The following is a 22,022-nucleotide window of genomic DNA, read 5'->3' on the forward strand; positions in this document are numbered from 1 at the left end:
GTAAAATATTAATGATAGAATTTGCTTTGTAGATATATATATATAACACAACAACTGTTAAAGGATAGGCTCATATTTTTAAGTCAATCCTACCATTTCACTGTATTTGTGAAATGTTGTGTGGTAATGACCCTTCTTGGGACCATAAAAAAAAAGCCATAATAGGCCCTTGTTGGTATATTTCAAATAAATGTACTCTAAAGCTCAACTGATTAATCAAGATACACAAATGAAATATGAAATCATTTCAAAGTTCTAACCCTTTGTGTTTTACTCCTGAGCCATGGTGGAAGGACACAATCTGGTTTTCAGTTGAAGGCTTGTAACACAGTAAATAAGGACTACATACAACAGCCAGTGTCTGTCATAGCGAGGCAGATGAACGGTTACAATTACCAATTACAGCTGTCAACATTCATACAGAGAGTTCGTTAAGATTGACCTGTTCATGTGTATATGCTCCAGTGTCACTGAGCTGTTTCTCCTCCCTCCAGGGTGTCTCACCCCTCTCAGGTGGTGCTGCCATTCCCCCGCTGGGAACCCAAAGAGAAGCCTGTCAAAGAGGAGGACGTGGGACCACAAGTAACTCACATCTATGAGGTAAATGGAAGCAGGGCGTCTGTGTATTGGTTGGTTGGTTGGTTGGTTGGTTGGTTGGTTGGTTGGTTGGTTGGTTGGCTGTTGGAGATTTTTTGGAGATTTTTATCCAGTTTCCCAGGAAATAATTCATGGATCTTAATGAAAGAAAATCAGGCATACATTTAGGGAACTGGTATCTATGAGTGTGTGTAATTTGATGCAGCTTGATTGCAATTTAAGGGGCTGTTGGGCCTCGGCAAAAGAATGTGCTCTACCAAGTGCCGTCCTAGTTTAGTTTTTCATGTTGGTGGTCAAAAAACGTGTCTTCGAGAGGACTGCTAAGATGAAAAGAGCAGAGAAATAGGTGTGGAACGTTGTTAAGTAGGCTTCAGCAAGAGGGGGTCGCTGTAAGGTGAGGTAAAGAGAAACACTCAACATACAAAGTAAAAACCAGTAGCTCTATAAAGAAAATTGGGCTCTGGCTGATCAAAGGTCTGTAGCTCAGGAGTAATTACTGGTGGGAAGGAAGGAAAACAAGAGACAAGGGGGTGAAACAGAGTAAAGATTAAGGAGCAAGGCAAAAAGAGAGGAGGAAGGAAGGGGGGGAAAGGTTGATCTTAAAAATGGATTCAGTGCAATGAGTAATAATAACTTAAAGGAAATACAAGGTCAAACAGCGGTACAGGTAAATAGATAAGAGGGAGGATGGCAGCCGGACTGGCAACAGTTTGAATCCGTGTGTGTAAAGTACATGTGATTTCCCTTTGTTTTAAAAAGACGGCTGCTTCACTGAACCGGAGTGCGGCAGTGTCTGGCCCGTCCTGCAGCTGATAATGATTTTCATTTGTGGTACTTTTCCCAGTTGGCAGCTGCTTCTTGTTAGAGAGGACAGAGTTTTCTGCTCGCACAGAATTCCTGCCCCGCAGCACCATGGATCATGTCCTGTTTGGAAGACTTGGTTCAGTGTTAATGACCGTGTGTGTGTGTGTGTGTGTGTGTGTGTATGAGGCTATGCGTGTGTGTTTGTGTGTGTAAGATAGAGAGAGAACACTAGGTAAAAAAGAGGACTTATTGAATTGATGGTTCATTTAGGCTCATTATTCATTCGTCCTTATTTCGATGAGGGACGACGAGCTAAGCGATGCTGTAGGTTTGACTTGACTGACTGCAGCATTGGTATTATCTTCAGTGAAATACAGGTGGCCTGTGTCATCATTCCACAGTTGGTATAACCTGATTATAGCCTCAGTCGCTTGAGACCTTGTAATAATGAGACAGAGGGGAACACAATACTGACAACTCTGCACCCCCTCTCTCTCTCTCTCCCTCTCCTTCCCTCTCTCTCTGTCTCCAGCTCCACAACTCAGGTCCCAGCAGTATCCAAGAGGCCGAGCTTCAAGTCGGCTGGCCGTCCCGTTTCCGTGAGGAGAACCTGCTGTATGCCATGGAGATTCAAACTGACGGACCAATTAGCTGCCGGACGAACACCAGCCTCAACCCTCTCGGCCTTCAGGTAACATGAAAACATGTGAACGTATACACACTCACAGAAAACAGCCCGATTTCAAAGGCCCAGATATATAAGTGTGGATCTACTCCCTTCCTTACTCACTCTCAAAAACCAGCCTGCCTACAGCTGTGTCCAACTTTTATTTATTTCATCGCTGGCGGCTGATTTTTCCCTTCACTGGTCCATCATTTATACCCGTTTATTTTAAACATAATTGTACTCGTTGTTCTGGCGGCTCTCCATGTTCTTCTGCCAGCTGGCTCGAAACGAGGAGGCTGGATTATTACGCTCATTAGAAGAAATTAGAGCAGGAATGGTCTCCAGTATCTATGATGTCATCCGTAATTTGAAAAGAAAACATGCAGTTATTTCAGAAAGTGTACAATTAACCTTTCTCTGAATATGAAATACTACCAAGGTATAAGCCTTTATGAAAACAAAATGAGTCAGTACATGGTCAGAGGTCAGACTTTTTTATTTCATAATTTTCTTCCTGATTTGCTCGACACTAAAACTTTCAAATAAATTGTTGGTCAGACATATTTAGGTCGTTTGAAGATGTCACTTTGAGTTTTGTGATTTATCTTTCACACCTCTTCAGCTAAATTATTACCCAAAAAATAGGAATTAGAATTAATCCCTAGCTGCAGCCCAAATGAAAAAAGCTTTAGAGGTAACTTTTACAGAAACTAGCTTGATCCCCACCAGCGTCCCACCTCTATCTCTGTTCTCTGTGAGCCTTGACTGGAGGGAATTCCAGTTATGCCGTCGTGTCTCTTGTTGCTGTCAGCTTGACTGCATAAGCTGCAGTTGAGAAATGAAAATCTCTTCAAATCCTCCTTTCATCCAAACACTTTTTGATCCGATCCCTGAACGTCATTGGGTTTTCTCAGCTGCAGATTTTCTTTCATTTTATTGTATCTTGTAAAACATCTTAAACATCTTACTTTTACAAGCATCCTCTGTCTTCATGTTTACTACCTCCTTCTTATTTACTGTCATGTTAGCCCATATGTTAAACAGACTTTGCTAAACCACCAGTATATGTTTATCTGCAGCTGACGAATAATTATCATCATACGGGCTGAACACATGTTGATGAGGAAATTAGTCAAACAACACAAAGGAATGTGAACATTGGAGCAACTACTTCTTTCATTGTTTTACATTTGATCCTTTCTTCTGCTTAATGTTACGTCTCGATACCTTTCATCATGTCACGTCACGCTTCATCACGCTACGTCAAGCTACATCACGCTACGTCACGCTACATCACGCTAAGTCACGCTATGTCAGGCTACATCAAGCTACGTCACGCTATGTCACACAACGTCACACAACATCACACTACATCAGGCTACGTAATGCTATGTCACGCTATGTCACACTCCTTCAAGTTGTGTTACCTTACATAACTTTGCCGTTCCTTCCATTCCTTTCCTTTCCTTACCTTACCTTACTTACTGGTTGATGACTGTCTTTTTAAAGACTAGTATCCATAATTTGATCATCTTTTAGGTGCAGATTCCTCATTTCCAGTCGACCTTTTGGAGAATACAATTCAGTGTTATTAACTCTCTCTCTCCTGGTCTTCGTCAGATCTCCGCTCTCCAGGACACACCTGAGTTATTGGGTTTCCTGAGGAACACCAGTTCTCCTCCAACCCGCCACAAACGAGCCGTCAGCACAGCTCAGAGTTACAGCGGCAAAACCTTGGTGAGCCACCCGTACATCTTCCTCAGAAAACCAGATGTTCATCGGTGGTTCGAAGATGTTTGATGTCTTCCTTTTTCTCTCTCTCATCCAACCTTCTTCTCATGCAGAACTGCACTAATATCTCCTGTCTGAGGATCACATGTGTGGTCGGCCGGCTGGACCGCGGGCAGAGCGCGGTGGTTAAGATCCGCTCGAGACTCTGGGCACATACGTTCCTGCAGGTCAGTGTCTTCAGCTGTCTCCTCGAAAAATGTTTTAAGATTAGTGTCCTTTATAGTGCACGTAAATGAAACGCTCTAAGGTCTAAAGTTTATTCCTGTGTCCTTTAAAACAGCCCCTGAGAAAATAATTTTAAAATACGGCCTAATAAGTACAGGTTCTGGAGCTTTTAGTCGTGTTACATGATCCTCATCAGCCAATGTACTTGAACCAGTTGTCATAGAGGTGTTTGAATTAGCATTTTTCCTGAGACCTTCATGTGTCTCTCATCCTTTCTGGCTAAAGTTCAAACTAAATTACACAGAGCATGTTACCTAGGGAACAAACATAATAAATGAGGGGTCAAATGTCACCATTTAAATAAAGTCTTGTAACATGTGTCTTCCAGCGGCGTAATGACCCATACGTCCTCAACTCCACTGTGTCCTTCATGGTCACAGCCATGCCTTATCGGATCCAGCCCCGCAGCCTGCCTCAGCACAGCACCTCGGTAAGATGGAGAATAAGTGGAGAGTTTGAGAGTGTGTGAGACGCTACAGCAGGAACAGAAAGTGTGTCGGCCCTTATAAACGCGTCCCTCTGTTCTGCAGATGGGGACCCTGGTGTTGTGGGGGACTCCTGATGTCTTGTTTGCTGTTCCCCTCTGGGTCATCATCTTGGCCATACTGCTGGGCCTGCTGGTGCTGGCCATGCTAACGCTCGCCATGTGGAAGGTACAAAATCACACACACACATACATCGTCCACATTCCTCTGCATCCCTTTATAGTAGTTCAATTATCCAATCCTGCACTAATGGGTTAATTTGATTCCCTCAGTGTGGCTTCTTTGACCGGGCGCGGCCGCCAACTGACGACAACGTCTCTGACCAGGAGCAGCTGACGTCGGATAAAACAGGGGACGCCTAAGTCCAGGCAGGACAGCCCCTGAAGGGAGGACTGCGGTTTGGGAGGGATGTGCACCTTCTGAGTAACTTAAATCAGATCTGAGATCTGTAGTCATTGGACCCTACATTCCTTGGCTGCACATCTTCTGCCTCTCTATTTATGACATTGACTGAAAAGGACAGACGGAAGACTGCAGCCCCGCTCCGGCTTGGACAAGGAAGCAGACAGAACGGGACCAAAACACACTAAACAGGCTCAATCACACACACATGTCTATTGTTTATCCAACGCAATGAGGCACCAGAACTGAAGACAGCACGGACTCTGTTGTGAGGGCAATGCTTTAAATGTTTCTGAATGTTTTCACGTGTCTGTGTAAGCGAGGCACAAAGAGACATGAGGTCTATGCACAAGTGCTTTTGTGAGTGTTTGTCTGTTTGTGAATGAGTGAGTGTGTGAGTGTGTTTGTGTGTTTGTGTGTGTGCGTGTGCTTGTGCGTGTGCGTGTGTGTGTGCGTGCAGTTACTGTTCATATGTGTGTGTGTTTATTATGTGCCTCTTGTGTGAGCCCTTCATTCACTTATTGAATTCCTTCCCCACCTAATTTAATTTATCCTGGTTCTTCAGAGCAGGCTGTGTACAGATTACACACACAAATGTACACACACATACACGTACACACACATATACATAGGATCCGCATTCATAAATATAAAGGCACAGAGTTAACGTGTATATTTAAGAATGTATGTGCAATATTTGGGTGTTGCGTGATACTGAAGCTTGTTTACACTGGCATTATTTTTATCAGAGCTTAATGTTTCCATTGTTTATGTATATACGTGTATATTCGATTTGAGCATTGCAGAAGCAACGGATTAGAGTGATTTAAGCCACATGACATTTCAAGAAGAACAGAGTGAGGAGACAAATACATAAATAACTTATTATTACTGTGGTCTGTTCCTTTGGATTCGATTAGACTTCAAAACCTGTTAAGATAAAGAGTCCGGAACCAAAACACACTGTTGACCATCTGAGGCACCGCTGCGCCAACTGTACAGCATTTAGCTGCGTCTGTTTAATGTCGTTTGTTTATGTGATAATAAAGTATGTCACACACATTCAGGCAGAACAAAGTGTGAGTGCATCAACTATACCCGGAATTTAAACCCACCTTGTGTGCTATTTGTTATTTGTACCAGAATAAAGTGTTGTTTTATTGGTCATTCTCATTATTAATGGTTTGTTTGGGAAAGCAGACTTTACATATTCCTCCTCGCCTTCAAGTTAGAGACCCTGCGTTTGTTGCAAGAATAGAGCACAGAATAATGAAATAAATCGAAAATGAAAATTTTTCTCTGTGATGATATTTTCTTACTGATAGTAGCTTTGCGCCCAGACCAAGCAAATCATTGAGGTTAATTATTCCTATTATCAACCAAGAAATCAGTTTTTTTATAGCACAGAGTAGTTTTTCACTGTTCAGGATACATGTATACGAATATGCATTATCTTATTTAGTTCTATTTAAACATGTTTTGTGTTCGTGTGAAAAATGATTTCGATTCCGCTGTTGTAGAATCTGTCTCCACCTAGGCAGAAGCACTCTTGCGCCCCCAGGCGGTGCACTGTAGATATAAACCACTGCTGCGGTTGACAGATGTGCAGAAGAGGCAGGACAGCGACCTCTTGTGATGAGTACTTCAATCAAACTCTGTGGTGGTTGTTTTATTTTCAGAAAAGATCAGGTTATGATAAAAACAATAATAAAAAGAACAAAGCTGTGAGGATGTAATTTCAGTGTTGAACATTGTTGAGCAGTGAGTTTGGGATATTTGTCAGAGTAGCTTCAAACTGTCTTACAGGTGATGGTGATTTCGGTAGATATTTGATGTGGAGTTATAAAAACAGGATTGATATGAAAGTTCTCCTGTAATTTCTATTCCCAAGAATGTTTTTGTGGAGCTGGAATCAAGTCTTTGCCTTCAGGCAATTTGTTGAGCTTGATATTTGACCGATGTGGGCGTCTACACCAGGTGCTCTGTGGCCGGACTTTATTTCCCTACAGCTGCAACTTTACAGTGATACAAGTTTCTTGCTTTATAAACACAAGTCAACACTAGGTCTATAATGCATAATGGGTTATTGACTTTGCGTTGCTACAACATCTTGGGTATTAAGTTTTTTTTCTAAGTGTGTTTTCTGTTCTGAGACGTCCTCTTTCATTGGTCTCTCAAGTCGGCGCTTCATGTAATTCTGTGTGTTGAAGCCTCAGACTTTCCACCACATGAGCTCACAGCATCACAGGCTCTAGGCTTTTGGGAAATGTAGTTTCTCAAATGCATATATGTCTAACAGCTCCCTAAACTAATGTCTAGTAATCTCAGGGATTATGCATTTTAAGGAAGAACAGAATATTGCAAAAGTATCATGGGAGCACACAGACATGTAGCGTTCTAATCAGCTCTGTAAACAATCCAGTATATAATTTAGACTCTCTATAAGAGAATAATAAAACAATAAACAATAAAGCAAGGATGTACATTTGCAAACATATAGTATATCGGATCCATGGGGGGTAGCTCATAGTTGTGTTTAAATTGTGTTTACACGGTTCCTTAAGGTATGAATGGAGCATTAACAATATTATATTGTTCTTGAAGCCAAACAAACATTAAACTGCAAATTTGCATTATTCTTCATTAGCCGAGCAGCCACGAAACCAGATCATTTTAAAACACACTGCAAGCGGTTTATGTGTAATTTATTCTTCCCTTCAACTGTGTGAACATGAGTGTAATCTGAGGCACAAAAGGGAGCCACACAAAACAGATCGTAGGACACACTTCACATGCAAAGCAGCTCGACAATACAATAATAATAAAAGACATGTTGCTGATTACTTTAAATTAGTTTATAACTGAGCAGCAGGGAGCAGCTGGATCCTTCAGACCTCTGGGCTGGAACTGATGTTTGTGTTCACCTGAACATTTGATGGATGCTGACAAACTCTTCTTTTCCGTGGGTTTTATCAAAGTAGACCCCTTGTACAGTGTGTCTGCATCACAATGTGTTTTAGAGGGAAGTGATCGGGAAATTATCACTATAAAATACAATAATTATAGACAATATTCACAATTAAGATGTGTGAATTTGATTTAAGGTAAATAATGACTAGTGTTTTATATACTGTATAAAATTTATAGATTATTATTAGCTAACCAAACGACAAAAGGCAAAACATGAACATGATTTTTTTTTACAGAAATAAGAAATAAGAATTTGTCTGTCCAAGTGTGAGCTGGTTCATTTTCATTGTGTTTCTTGTGGGAAAGGTCTGATCAGGAGAATGTAGGTGAAGCTATTATCAGATGTTATATCAGACAAACTATCAGACATATCAGATGTAGCTCAAGTGGAAGCATTCCTCACAGTCATCAATGAAGAAAACCACATTTTCACAAAGTCTTGCCAAACCTCCCTCCTCCCTGATCGTCCTGGGAAAGAATACAAAAGAGAAATGCTGTTTGTTTTTCTTTAGACTGTTTATTTCTTTGAATATATTTGATCAAATGTAAAATGAAACATTTGAAGTAAAGATTTAACAGTTTCTGACTAGCGAACCTCAACACCATCAAAATAGGGAACATTATTGATACTTACTACGTACGATAGTGGGACAAACTGTAACTTAGATTTATCCAGCAAACAAACCCAAATTACAAAATCCTTTTTTTCTGTAAGTGTTTTTCTCCCATAATTTCCTGGATTGTTGAGATAGTGCAAAAGAAAATGTCTTAGGTGAAGCGATATCCTTTATTCTGTCAAATGAACGATGACGTATTCTTGAACTTCACTTCAAAGGTCTGTACATGGGGATCAGTGTTTATCTTCTCCACTATCGACAAAGGTCATACCAACATTATAATGGAAGACTTTGGCTATTTACAAATCGCTGAGATGTACTGTTTAGTGTACGATTTCTCTCAGACATGCTGTACATTACTTATGTGTATTAGTAACTAACTAAAACACCCCCACCCTATATGTCAAAGTGCAACTCCATAGATCACCACATGGTAGTGCTTACACCATGTCCAACGTTATTTAGAAAGGCTTTAAAATTGTATTTGAATGGGCCTAGTTCAGGCAATTTCAGGGGTTACTAAGCTTTTCCAACAGGCTGATATTGGCGTCTCTAAACGTTTGTGGTTCACCCACACATTTGTTTTCAATGAAGCCGCCTCCTAACTGTTGTTGGTCCTTGTCAGGGTAGGACAATGTGATTGACAATCTTATTTAGCACAGCTCCTCCCAGATTCAACCTGAGGTCTAACCAGCAGGAATAACTGTGCGGGTGTGCAGGGACTGCAAATGATAAGCCAAGCATTATTTTATATTTTCATCATGTCAACAATCCCCATAAAAAGACCAGAGCCAACAATGAGCTAATCAAACTAGGGTATTGTCTGTGCAGCTGAGGCCTGATCCATTCTACTCTTCTGATTTGACATTGACAAGAAAAAGACAAGGAAGAGGAGAAGAGAAAACAATTGAGGAAAGAGGCAGCTGTGGCCAGCAGGTCGAGTGGATCGTCCACTAACCAGAAGGTTGGTGGATTGATCCCCGGGCTTCTTCAGTCTGCATCCTGAGGTGACAGTGAATTTCTGACAGCTGTGTAGTAAAAGGGCTGAATATGGGAGGACTGTATGATGCATCCTTTACTGTGAAGCACATTTAATGGTCAATAAGCCATATAAAATACAGTCCATTGTCATCAGTCAGGAACATGAACATGGGCCTTGATGTTGTTTAGCCAAGGGAACATAACGAATCCTGGAGCTGTTTGATGTAAGCTTGTGCCTTTAAAATAATTAAGTACACTTCTGTGACCTGTTTTTAAAGATATGATGTCGTCTGTGGGGCTGAATGGGCTCGAGTGCCACTGAGACAGTGAGGGGGATAAAAGTTTGACTAATGCATTGTTGGTCTTAGTTTTTTCATGAGATTAATTGACAATAGGAAAACCCTGGAGTCACAGCAATCTCTGCCTTAGAGCATCAATCCCACACTTCATAGCTGAGTCTGCGTCAAGATGTCCCTTCAGATCTGTAAAAATACCCATTTCTGTTAGGAAATTTAAAAAAGGATCAAGTTTACAGAGGGACGAATGGCTACAGAGACAAAGAATGAAACAGTAGCTCGACTTTGTAACAGTGATGATATAAGAGCACGCAGTCTCGTCAGAGAAAACAGTCACTGGGCAGTGGTAAGCCTGAGCAGTCGGACACAAGCAGACGAGAACAGTCGGTAGCTGGGTTTACAAGAAAACACCTTTCAGGTACTCTAAAAGGTCCATGGCTATCATCAGGAGAACTGCAGCTCACATCCACACAAACTGTACGTTACGGTGTGCAAGTCGGAGGAACTGTGAGGAGGTTGAATAGTGTTGACGAGTTTTGCACATTCATGAACATTGGATCAACACCTGAACTGACTAGAAAAAAAACAAAGTACCACTTGTTGTTGGAGAGTTAATGGAATGATTGAAAAAGGAGGCGCTGTGGCACATACAGTACATAAGCTACATAAGGGTTAGAATATCTATACACACACACACTGTACACATTCTAGATACAACTCACTGTACATGATCAACACCTGCCGGCTATAGTTAGCTCTACAACTCTCTGCGTCGCCCTCTGAATAGTAGCTCTATTATACGTCATCAAAAATAAAGTTGAGATAGTTTTGCACGACGTGTGTTTACATTCTTCGTCCCAGCAGAATATAGTTTCCTCTCAATAGTGAACCTGTCGGACATACGGTGATGTCAAACAGTCATTTTATTCTTTCTCAATTTCTCTCGTGGATAAGAAACAGGGCCATCACCACCATCCTGCTGGATGCTTCATCAAAGTGCTGCTGCTCAGAACATACACATGGGGACACACACATTAACGCACCATACACACACACAGACACACACACACACTGTTCCTGAGTATGGACTGTAGCATTTTTATTTTGGCTCTACTCTGAGAAATCGACTAACCCAAAGACGATAGACCAGGTGTGGACATATCATCATTGAGGAAAACAGGTTTTAATGGTTAAAAACTCTTAAAAAACATGTGCTGCTGCGAACCAGGTAGATTATATATTGTATCTAAGGCCATAGAAATCAACAGGATCCATCTGTGGAGTGGGAAGGTACCACGTTCCCATCAATAAGTCAATATTATATAGATATTATGTTTTATCTTATGGTGTAGTTGCATTTTAAGTTGCTCAATATTTTACAAATAATATACTGACATAGGATCAGGTGGTTCTGTGGAATGTGGAAGGGGGTCGCTCGTGGTGGTCGATTAGCAAACTCTACAGTTCCCCTCAGGGCAACAAAGATGCTCTCGTTACCTCCTTTTATAGGTTTCAGTACAGAAGCTCTAAAAATGATGGAGACTTCACTAACGTTAGAGACCGATATTTCTCCCGCGGGACCAAAACGAAGATGAGCTGGACGTCATCAGACTCATCATGCTGCTGGAATCAAGGCCCCAGGAGAACGATGAATGCTAATGATGCTCGTTGTGTCTGCTTGTCATCGGGTTTGAAAAAGTAACAATACGTCATTTACTGCGCTGCCCACATTGGCTAAAAAAATTAAAAATCAATTAATTTGAGTATCCAGTTTGGCCAACTGGGTTTATACTGCAGTGTGAGGGCAGAAGCCACACAAAGACTGGCTAAAAAGTTCTTTCAGAGGTATGAGACAGAATTTTCCCTTTTTGTACATTTGTGTGAAATGCTGCGCGAGGCAGCCAGTGTGAAGGTCGGAAGGAATCATCAGAAATTAGCAAAATATCAAGGTGTAGTTGACAGAGGAATGCACTCATGTGCGCATGCTGTCACCCGCGTATTGAAAAGCACTGGTGCCAAGTTCTCAGCGTGTTCATCACTGGTGCAGCACAAAGCACATGAGTGACTTCATGAGTTAGTTTTGAGGACAAATTCAGTGGTTTACATTCAGGCCTTTTTCCATTTCTGTATTTGAAGGCTGCACTGACAACAGAACTCACAGCGACACAAAAACACACACACACACACACACACACACACACACACACACACACACACACACACACATACACACACACACACCTGACTCCTGTGCTCTGTTGGACAGCTTCAGGAAAACCCATAAAACACACACTCATGGAGACAGGTGACACAAGCCGACGGTGGTAGCACACATCTGTCATGGTGTGAAAATAAAAGAAACTGCAGTGATAGAAGAGAAATCAAAACTTCATCAGATGCACAAAGGCAGCATAAATCACAGGTCATGATGATGGAGTGTTGTCACAGAAACACCGTGGGTCTCTCTTCGACTCATTAACAACACTTCAAACCAAACACAAAACAAAAATATGGTTACCCACTTTCTACAAGCTGACATCGGGGTCTGTGCTCGTTCGCGTGAAGACAGAAATGTTTAACGGTACTGCACTCAACGGGTTTGAGCCACATGACACAAGAGTGAAATGTCTCTCGGGCGACTCATGCCATTCATACTCAACATTCATGCTGCATTCGTTTTTGCTTTCAGCATTGATTGCACTGATCTCATGTGTGATACCACGCTATGAAGGGGCGCTACCGTACTTCATCGTGGATATCAGATGTAGGTGAAAGAAAACATGTAAATACTGTGTAAACTCTGTCTATATTACAGTAGTCTGGATAGAGAGAAGAGAGGCGGGGGAAACACAAAGCAAACCACAGGAATTTAAAATTCATTAAAGTCCTCTTAACAGTCTACTCTTCTGCTCAAGAAGCGTTCGCTCCCAGCGCTGGAGTGGCCCTCTATGCTGATTTTAACCTCATGAGGGACGAAGGAGGGTCTGGGCAGAGTCGGAGGAGGCTCGTCCTCGGCTCTCTCAGTCTGGTCTCTCTCCGGAGCCGACCAGCGCCTCTTGCGGGTGGCGGGTCGCTCTAGATCACACTGTTTGGTAAGAGCAGGCATGTCTGTTTTCACTGATTCCTGTCTTACTTCTCCAGTCCCTGAGACTGTCAGCACCCGTCCAGCTCCGTAGATCCCGTCTGCGGACCCTGCAACTAGTCCCAGTCCTGGTCCAGCAACCTGTTTCCTCTCCAGCGTCTCTCCACTGGACGCCTTCATTAGGAGGCCACTGTTGCCGCCTGCGTTGGGGCTCAAACTGTTTCTGACAGTGGCCTCCACACTCTGGCAGTAGTCAGAGAGGTGACTCGTCTTCAGCTTGGCCGCCAAAGCATGGCCGTCTGTCGCCGAACCATTCCTCAAGCTGCGGAGGGTCAGCGACACGCACACATCGCCCACGCACAGCTTGGCGCAGGACAGCTCAAACAGCTGGGTGGTCCGGTCGGGGCAGCAGGACGACCAGCCCTGACCAAACACGAAGAAGGGGTACTCCAACAGCACCTCCACGCACACCTGGAGAGGAGCACAACATACACTGTCAACTCTCTGCAAAACACAGACTGAGAGACGGATTTACAAGAGTCGCCTGAAGATGGCATATCCCCCCCCTGGCAACCACAAAACCTACAAGATGATTTCCCTGAAGTCAAATAAATCTGAATATCTCACCTGAGCTTTGAGCTCGCCCACAGAAAACTGAATGACCACAGCATTGGGGCTTTGCCCACTGTCAATGCGCTCAACAGTGCTGGAGTCGATCTTCAGCTCGCTGCTAATCTCAGCACTCTGGATGAAGTCCTCTGTCTTTAGGTCCTCCACACGCTTCAGCTCCCCGTCAGCTAGCTGGATGATGGAGCCTCGCATGAAGAATGGAGGGAGCGCCACAGGAGAGGAGGAGGAGGAAATGGAGGGGGAGGCTTGGATGGAAACAGGGGCTGGGGTTGGGACAGGAGCAGGAGGGGGAGCAGGAGACGGAGAGGGAGCTGCAAATACTGCTGGTGCCGGGTTTGAGGGCAGGACTGGCAGCACTGGAGCATGAGTGACAGCAGGGGGTGGCTGATGTCCATCTTGCCCAAGTGCCTCACACCTGGACAAGGCTGTGGCTAAATATGCATGCGGCATGGCGGTGGATATTTGAGGGGTAGTGGTAGCAGTCAGGGCACTGACAGTACGACTGACCTCCATTTCTATGCCGTTATTGGTGCCGCTGACCGGGATGAAGAGGGACTGGCCACTCGGGATCACCAGGTGCTGGGGCAGCGCCGCATGGTAGCTGACAGCATGCTGGTTTGCACTGGTGATATAACCAATGATAGGTGACTGTGTAGAGGAATATAGGCTGACTGGGAGCTCCTCTGAGGGCAGAGTGGTCTGGATGACTGTATGAGGAGCAACAGACTTCATCAACTCTGAGGAAGAGAAGGAGGTGAAAGAGGAGGACCTGGACATTGGTTTCCCCAAGCAGATGCCTCCCTTCTCAGTCTGGACTAAGGAGATCTTATTTGAGCCAGCGTCATGTTCCTCTCCGTGGTTGGGCTGAGCCACCAGCACCAAGGAGGTCTGGAGTCCTGTGGGGTTTTGGCCATAGTCCGCAGGCAGAAGGATATGTCTGGCCTCATAGCTCTGGACCTGGTGATGGTTTGCTTGATGACTGTGGGCTTTTGCCTGCTTGACCAGCTCCATTTCCCCATTCAGTAGACCCTTAGCATGCCCCTCTGGCTTCTTTCCAATGGAGCCATCTGCATACTGAACCACCAACTGGGAGGGAGTGAGGGTAAGTGTTTGTGGGAGGACGGCTGAGTGAGGGTGGAGCTGGAGGTGGGCTCCGGGTGAATTGACGGCATTTCCGCTGACGGTCAGAGGTGTTCTGCTGTCCAGATGGATGTACTGGCTGGTGACTTGGGGAGAGCTTGGGAGCGACACAGGCGTCAATTCTGAGGGGGAGAGGCCTATTTGAAAGTGCTGCTCCCCTTTGTTGCTGGGGGAGACGAGGGCAGTGGTGTATCCATCCAGGTGAGAACGCTGTCCGACTATGGTGGAGCTGTTAGGCAGAGAGCCAGAATTTGTGGAGATGATGTGAGAGGAGATGTAGCCGGCATAAGGCCCGGAGCTGATGAACTGAACGTTGGGTCCCAGCTGAGCAAACTGGATAGTGCCGCCCTGCTGGGGGAGGGCTGTGGAGTAAACTGTAGGCAGAGAGGCCAGGGGCACTGTGGACAGAGGGGGGGCTGAGGAAGGTGCAGACATGGAAGGAGAAGGGGAGGAGATGAGACATCTTGGGCTCTCTGCGTCCCGAGACCTGCAACGTTCACTAGCTACACTTGCCAACCACGCTAAGTTCTCTGTGTGGGGACTATGGGGCACCACTGCTGCTGGGGGTGTAGCTGTGGCTACGACCACTGGCCTCTGCTCCAGAGCCAGGATCTCACGCTTCTTAGGAGGCAGGCATCCGTTACTTCGCTCTTGGTTAGATTTCATTGTGCCACCGCGGTTTTAATAATCCCTTGTGCTACTTGTAAGCTCCTCGGAGACTTCCTCTCTTTCACCAGCCCTCAGTGGTTGTGCGAGGGGGGCTGGCCTCCCTGTGCACTGTGTGGCTCCGGCTCGCTTTGTTTTCACTGGTAGACGGCTCCAGGTCTCACACCAGAGAAGACAGAGTCAGTCCAGCTCCCAACATGAGCTCCATAGACTTCATGGGGAATCATCTCTGACCGATCCACCTCTTCCACGATGTCGGCAGCAATCTGATGGCAGAGAGAAGCTCGAATCAGACACTCAGATGATGTGCAAATGAAATCAAAACTCTATTCATATAAATGAATAATCCCAAACTGTTCCAAATGCAAAACACCATAACACAACCTTAGAAAGATTTCATGATGTTCTTTGTTTTGCCACAAGGTGGTACCTTTGCATAACTACTGCGTCAGTCAGATTTGTGTTTTTCTAATGAACTGGAACGCAACACGTAGGCCTCTCCAAGATCAACATGTAGAGATGACCTCTGAGGATCTGCATGGACTAATCTGTCAAAACTCGACCAGCCCTTTGCATGAGTAATGACGTACGACACATGAGAAGTACAGTGCAGGGCTGTGTGTCATCATTTACATAACAAGGAAACATCTCTTTCATGTTTCCAACACCAGGCAGGAGTTTCCTGGGCTGCAGTGTGTGCGCGTGTGTGTGTGTGTGTGTGTGTGTGTGTGTGTGTGTGTGTGTGTGTGTGTGTGTACCCATGTGTACAGGGTAAGTGTATGAGCATTGCTGTTGGCTGTTATCTTGCTCTAGGGGACAGAAAGCAGAGCAGAGGGAAAGGATAACAGCGCAGAGTAACAGCCTCAGAGGAGCTCAGGCTTTATTCTTTGTTTTAACAGTCCCAGGCCTCGTGTTGAGGCAGTGGGGCAACTATACATATAACATCCACCTCCTGACAGGAACTGTGGGTCAATGGACACACTGGAGGAATGAAGTGAAAACAATATGGCTTGAAGTTTGATTAGAGAACATTCTGCCAGAAGTGCAAAGGGGCTCTTTCATAGTGCATGAAAATATTTTGCCAAGGCTGTCCGCTGCACTCCGTTTGTTTCCAGGTTCAAGGGAATAAGTGCACGACAAACCAGGAGAGAGGTTACAGGAAAGTCTGATGCATGGAGGGCGTGTTGGTTAAAGGTACTGAAATGTCTCGTAGCCACTGTCAATGTTTGACTGCAAGGCTTTTCCAACATGAAGAGTCATGCACTCCATTTTTAAGCATGCATAGACACATGCAGTAGCTCTAAAATGTGTACACACAAGTAAACAACGACAACATGCAGTGCATCCATTGATTCAGTAGCATTAACATGCAGCCTCTCCGTTCCCATGAGGTCATTTTTTTTCACGGCTTCTTTATTTGATTGACTGCTGTGTCCTGCAGGCTTATCTGTGGGTCAATGCACGGGACTCTGAGTTGTTCATTAGCCAGAGGCGCTACGGAGATGGTGTGTATATGACACCGTCCATTCATTTTCTCCCTCTACATTCCATTGAGTGGAGCCCGGCTATTAGACAGCACTAAACCTGTATTTTCATATTAACTGAGGAGCAGGTTCACTACAGCGGACATCCGCAGACAGGTTACATAAAGACAGAGGGAGGGAGGAAAGCCAGAAGGCGACCTTGGTCTTTTTTCTATTAGATGCATCTACGTTTGTGGATGGCTTTGACAAGGTCACCGCATCCAAATGCGGCGAAAAACCTCAAGCCGTGCGATTCATCCGTATACGACTACAGAGCCTGGTGGATCCGGAAGATGCAACAAAGGAGGAGAGCAGCGGGGCTGGAGAGAAACAGAAACCCAGAGAGGGAAGAGGAGAGTGAGGGGGAGGAGTGGGAGAAATGTAAGATGACAGAACTGTGTTGAAGGAGGAAAGGGAGTAAAAGGCGTGGGCGGGAGGTGGAAGGGGGACGGCTTGGATAGAAAGAAGATTAGGGAAAGGAGGGAGAAAGAATAGGGGACCGGGGAGGAAGACAGAGTGCTGCTTCTCCTGACCCACATTGAGCAGCGCCCGCAGCATCAGAGCGCCATAGCAGCCCCCCTCCTCGCCTAGAGTTCCCCGGCCAGCAACACAGCCGCTGCTGCACAGGCGGAGCGGTGCACCCCACCTCTGGAACACCGTATCAACACTGTAATGACATCACATCTGAAGCACAAGTACCTCCTCTGATTCCAGCTGCACTGGAAGACAAAGCCGGCGTGCCCTGGTTCACGGGCGCCACACACACACACACACACACGCACACGCACACACACACACACACACACCCCACAGACTACAGATAAAACACGATGCTCCTATAGAAGGTGTAATTCCTTCCCTCATTTAACCTGTGCGCAGCGCTCTCTGCACATGGTCACACACTAAAGCACATGCACAAACACAAACACACACACACACACACACACACACACACGCACGGCTCAGCAGCTACAGGCCTCTCTACATTTTCCAGCTTCAGACTATTATTAGAACACTGACACAAACAAACATACGGCTCGTGTGATACTATGAAGGAAACAAAGGCAAGCTTTCGAGACATGTCACAGCGAACCAGACAGCACGGGAACACTGAGTCAGTCCCCTGTCTCCGGACTGTCACCTCTGAGACATGGACGGATGGGTGGGGGGGGGACAGGACGCTCTCTGTTCCCGTGCAACACACTGACGCTTTTCAGCTCAGACGGGGTGAAGGAGTCAGTGATCCTCTTTCACACGCCCACACAAGAGGCTGCACAAAAACCACAGAAATGGATCGGCGTGTATCTCCCAGCCTCCTCTCTGCTGTTGTCTCCAGGTGAGAGGCCCCCAGCAGCGCCTCTCTCTTTACGCAGCAACAACCCCCCCCCCCCCCCCCCCCCCTCCCGAACACCACCTCCCTCCTCCCTGAATCTCACGCTCCCACTATTTACTCCTCACGCTGAACCGCGGCTTCATAGCAACAGCGTGTCTCTGCAGCAGGAGGACTCAGAGAGGAGAGGCAGCCACATCATTCTGTGACACTGTCTTTCAAAATGCATCTTCTGTGCAGAAATTCCCACAACAACATATAATGCGGGCGGGCGACCCTGTGGTTTCAGAGCTGCAGGTGTCAACGCTGTCATGCATTTCCCCCTGCAAGAAAAAAACAGACACACAGCGAACACACTGTACAGCAAATGGCTATATATAGAAAACAAAAACATCATTATCAATCTAAGCTCTTGCATGAAGGGGAGGGGGGGGTGGTAGTGGAGGACGACATGTACGTGCACGGCATGTGTGTGTGGTGGGGTTCAGAGGACCTCACCTCAACTCACTCTACAACACAGCTGCCTCAACCAACACAGCACACCAACACAGGAGCACTGCCCCCCCCCCCCAAGACCCGAAAGAGACATTTTCCTGCCCCGTTCCCTGCACAACAGAGCTGCCTGTGCCTTTAAGAGGCGGACCGGCCGGGTGGCAGACTGGAGCAGACAGTAAGAACAGGCGCTGGGGGTTCAGGCTGTTTGTCTCCACAATGACTCCAGAGTTCTGCTCCACACACTCGCACGTCCCGCACAAACACGCGCGGGTGAGATGTGCTCGCGGGCGGTCGCGGCCACCTCCGGCCACACCGGGATCGATGCCGGCCGAGTCCTGCAGATGTGGCCGTGGACAGATGCTGTGACCGGAGCCTCCTCCAGGGGCTCGGGGAATGACAGTGAGAGTGAGCACGAGTGTAGTAGCAGGGGGCAGCACAAATCCTACTATCACCACAGATCCAGAAGAAAAACAGAAGAAACGAACGACCCACCCTCCTCCCCTCCTCTGGTTAGAGTACTAAGAATAGCTCACCAGTCTCTCCACAGCCACTGCTTGCAGAGCATGTCCAAAGATTCGTCCTGCCTCTTAGTGAGTGTGTGTGAGTGTGAGTGTGCAGGAGACGTGTTTCCTAGGAACTCCTCTTCCTGAATCTCTCCTTTGTGCTGGTTCTCCTGGAGCCTGTGTTGTAAGCAGCTCCGGCTCTGCCCTCCTCTCTGGACTCTCGGCTCTGCGGGGCTAGACGCTGCCTCTGCGGGGCCGACGGTGGAAGGAAGTCCCCCCCTCCCTCCCTTCCCACTGCTCAGGCTCACTTGCAAGTCCTGCGTGCAAAGGCTGCTCCAACGTGTGTTATGCAAGGCCACCAGACCGCCAGCTCCCTCTCTGCCTGGCTGCTTCTCTCTCTCCCTCTCTACCTCCCTCCCTCCCTCCTCTCTCTCTCTGATTCTCTCTCTCTCTCTCAGTACTCCACTGACACAGCTCCTCCCCCAGCCAGCCTCATCAGCCGCATCAGGTATTCATTCAAAAAAACACACTCCACTTGGCTCAGAGCCCAGACTACGCTCACACAGAGAGAGAGGGAGGGAGGTGGAGGGAGAGAGAGCAGCAGACTGAGGGTGAGGGAGGGAGAGCTGGAGATTCAGAGGAGAGGGTTTGCTCAGACAGACATACTGCATGAATGTGAATAGCTGTGGGATGTTCACGCTGGCACACAAACACACACACACAAACACACACACACACAGAGGAGTAGATGCTGACTGCATGTGCCCTCACACGGAGGATTAAATTGTTCAGCGTGTTTTTGAGCGTCAAAGCTGTTTTAATGCACGGCCTTGTTCCTGTTCATTTTCATATGCGTTTTCCCTGCAGAGACAAATCTCTTCCTAATCTGCCCTGCGAGCTGCCCTACAATTAGAGCCTCGGCTTCTACTCAGCTGCAAAGTGACTGGGAGTAACCCCCCCTTCACACATTCACACACACACACAGACACACTTACACACACACACCAAGGTCTCCCCATGCCTCCCCCATCTCTCTCCTGATAACCCACCCACCTCCGGCACTGACACTTGGCACCGTGGCCTCCCTGCTGCCCTCAAGCCTCCTCCTTTACTGCACCCGCTCATCCTCCAGCTCCCGTACAGCTGCTGGAAGACAAAGACATAAATCCAGTGCACATGTGATCTACACACTACATAAAACCAACACACACACATGCACTCGCTGAACCACTGAAGTGAGTTGGTGTGTTTCCCCAGCTGTTCCATCTGAGGCACACAAAAAAAAAACATGTGCCGGGTGTCTTTACTGCCGAGGAGGGCTACGGCCTCATCTTCTTACTGTGACTCATATTTCTTCAAAGATGCTACCAGGCCAATGCAAACCTCATGAACTACACAGTCCCCTGCACAGCACAGGCAACATGACAGAGCCCCCCTGTGAGACACGGAGCCCTCTACAAGAGACCGCTGTTTCCTTGCCTTGACATGACTCACTGTAAGTTGAAGGTCAGAATTAATGTCGGCCGAGTGAGCTGAAAGAAGCTTTCCTCACAAATCCAGCTCCAGGTGCACGGAGCAGAGATGTTCAGATCCGGAGAGGGACTGTTGTCACATCTGATCGGTTTGTGGCTCAATCCAAGATGTTCCCCTGGATTTAAGTGCAGGGAAAGTCTTCAGCACAGATCAGGAATATGCATAATCTCTGTTCACAGCTTCACAGACGCTATTGGAATCTATTGGACGCTGATTCTCTGTGGTCCAACCTGACAGAGGGGTTTGACCGGCCCAGTTGTTGTTGTTGTTCTGAGCACACAAACACACACACACCCACACACAACCACAACTAAGGGCTGTGCCTCAAGTGTTACATTCCTATGTGGTGCACACGTAATGAGAGGGAGAGCTCCAAACTATAATAAGATATGTGATCATACAAACATTAACCATATACTGAGGAGTAACCGTATTGCAGTAGTAGTAGTAGTAGTAGAAGTGGGACTAGTAGTAATGCAGTTCTTACAACAGTGCCATTCTACAAACCACAATTGCATTATGCTCACATTCCTCCATTTTTCAACACCCTGCCTCTTGGTGCCCTCTCATACTCGTGCACTGGAACACAGCAGCCTTCAGCAGAGAGAGAGCAGCTGCTGCAAAGTTCGGAGGGAACTTTTTTTCAACAATGATCTCACAGAGCTCAAATTGTGAAGAGATGAATCATGTTACCTTGGAACTGTTCGGTGTCGGACGAAAAGAAGAAAATGTATCCAAGCATCATTACCAGTGTTCAGTTGTGCGTCCACACCAGACATCTGCTGTGGCCAAGTGAGCCGGCTCGCATGCAGCAGACATGTCCAGACATGTAACACTCGTGCTCTCACACACTTACACACGCACAGAGGACAGGGAAGCATGTGTGATGCAAATTGTCATGCAAATAGAACGATTGCACAATAGTTTGCATTAATGAACTCGGTCATGATTTTACAAACACTCCCTGGAACATTCTGACCTTTTCACCCATACTACTTACATATGTAATGACACGGGTGAAGGAAACACTCAGATCCTTCACTAAAATAGAAGTACTACGATGAAAGAATACTCTATAATAAATCATAGTCCATATTCAAAGTTGCACGTAAGTAAAAACTACGAAAGTATTATTATCAAAATGTAATTAGTAGTTGTATCAAATGACTGTTTGGGTAAGCAGGACCTTTATATAATAACAATGCATCATATTTGATCAGTTTATCAATTGTGGCAAATAGCTTGAGCTGTTTATTGTAGTATAGTGTAAATACTTAAACCAGAG

General features: G+C 46.0%; 2 protein-coding genes across 4 annotated transcripts in view; one reads left to right on the plus strand and one right to left on the minus strand.

Annotated features, from left to right (window-relative positions):
- itga8 (integrin, alpha 8) overlaps positions 1-6,144 on the plus strand; it is a 38,064-nt gene extending 31,920 nt beyond the window's left edge. The window contains exons 24-30 of the mRNA XM_053433282.1: positions 495-600; positions 1,934-2,092; positions 3,689-3,805; positions 3,913-4,026; positions 4,413-4,514; positions 4,615-4,737; positions 4,842-6,144. Of these exons, the coding sequence (XP_053289257.1) occupies positions 495-600; positions 1,934-2,092; positions 3,689-3,805; positions 3,913-4,026; positions 4,413-4,514; positions 4,615-4,737; positions 4,842-4,931 (811 nt within the window). The 3' untranslated portion in view covers positions 4,932-6,144. The remainder of the gene's footprint in view (positions 1-494; positions 601-1,933; positions 2,093-3,688; positions 3,806-3,912; positions 4,027-4,412; positions 4,515-4,614; positions 4,738-4,841) is intronic.
- Positions 6,145-8,438: 2,294 nt separating this feature from the next.
- On the minus strand, positions 8,439-21,571 carry LOC128449813 (ataxin-1). 3 transcript variants are annotated; one of them, XM_053433124.1, is made up of 3 exons: positions 21,486-21,571; positions 13,545-15,619; positions 8,439-13,388 (listed from the first exon to the last, which is right to left on the minus strand). In XM_053433124.1, exons 2-3 carry the CDS (start codon positions 15,351-15,353, stop codon positions 12,726-12,728), a joined length of 2,472 nt encoding a protein of 823 aa, XP_053289099.1. In that variant the 5' UTR covers positions 15,354-15,619; positions 21,486-21,571; the 3' UTR covers positions 8,439-12,725. The 3 variants fall into 3 exon arrangements, with proteins under 3 accessions (XP_053289099.1, XP_053289098.1, XP_053289097.1); XM_053433123.1 differs by having other exon boundaries at positions 21,431-21,559; XM_053433122.1 differs by lacking the exon at positions 21,486-21,571 and adding an exon at positions 19,235-19,478.
- Between the last annotated feature and the right edge of the window lie 451 nt (positions 21,572-22,022).

This window comes from Pleuronectes platessa, chromosome 10 (genome assembly GCF_947347685.1).
Source record: "Pleuronectes platessa chromosome 10, fPlePla1.1, whole genome shotgun sequence".
NCBI lineage: Eukaryota > Metazoa > Chordata > Actinopteri > Pleuronectiformes > Pleuronectidae > Pleuronectes > Pleuronectes platessa.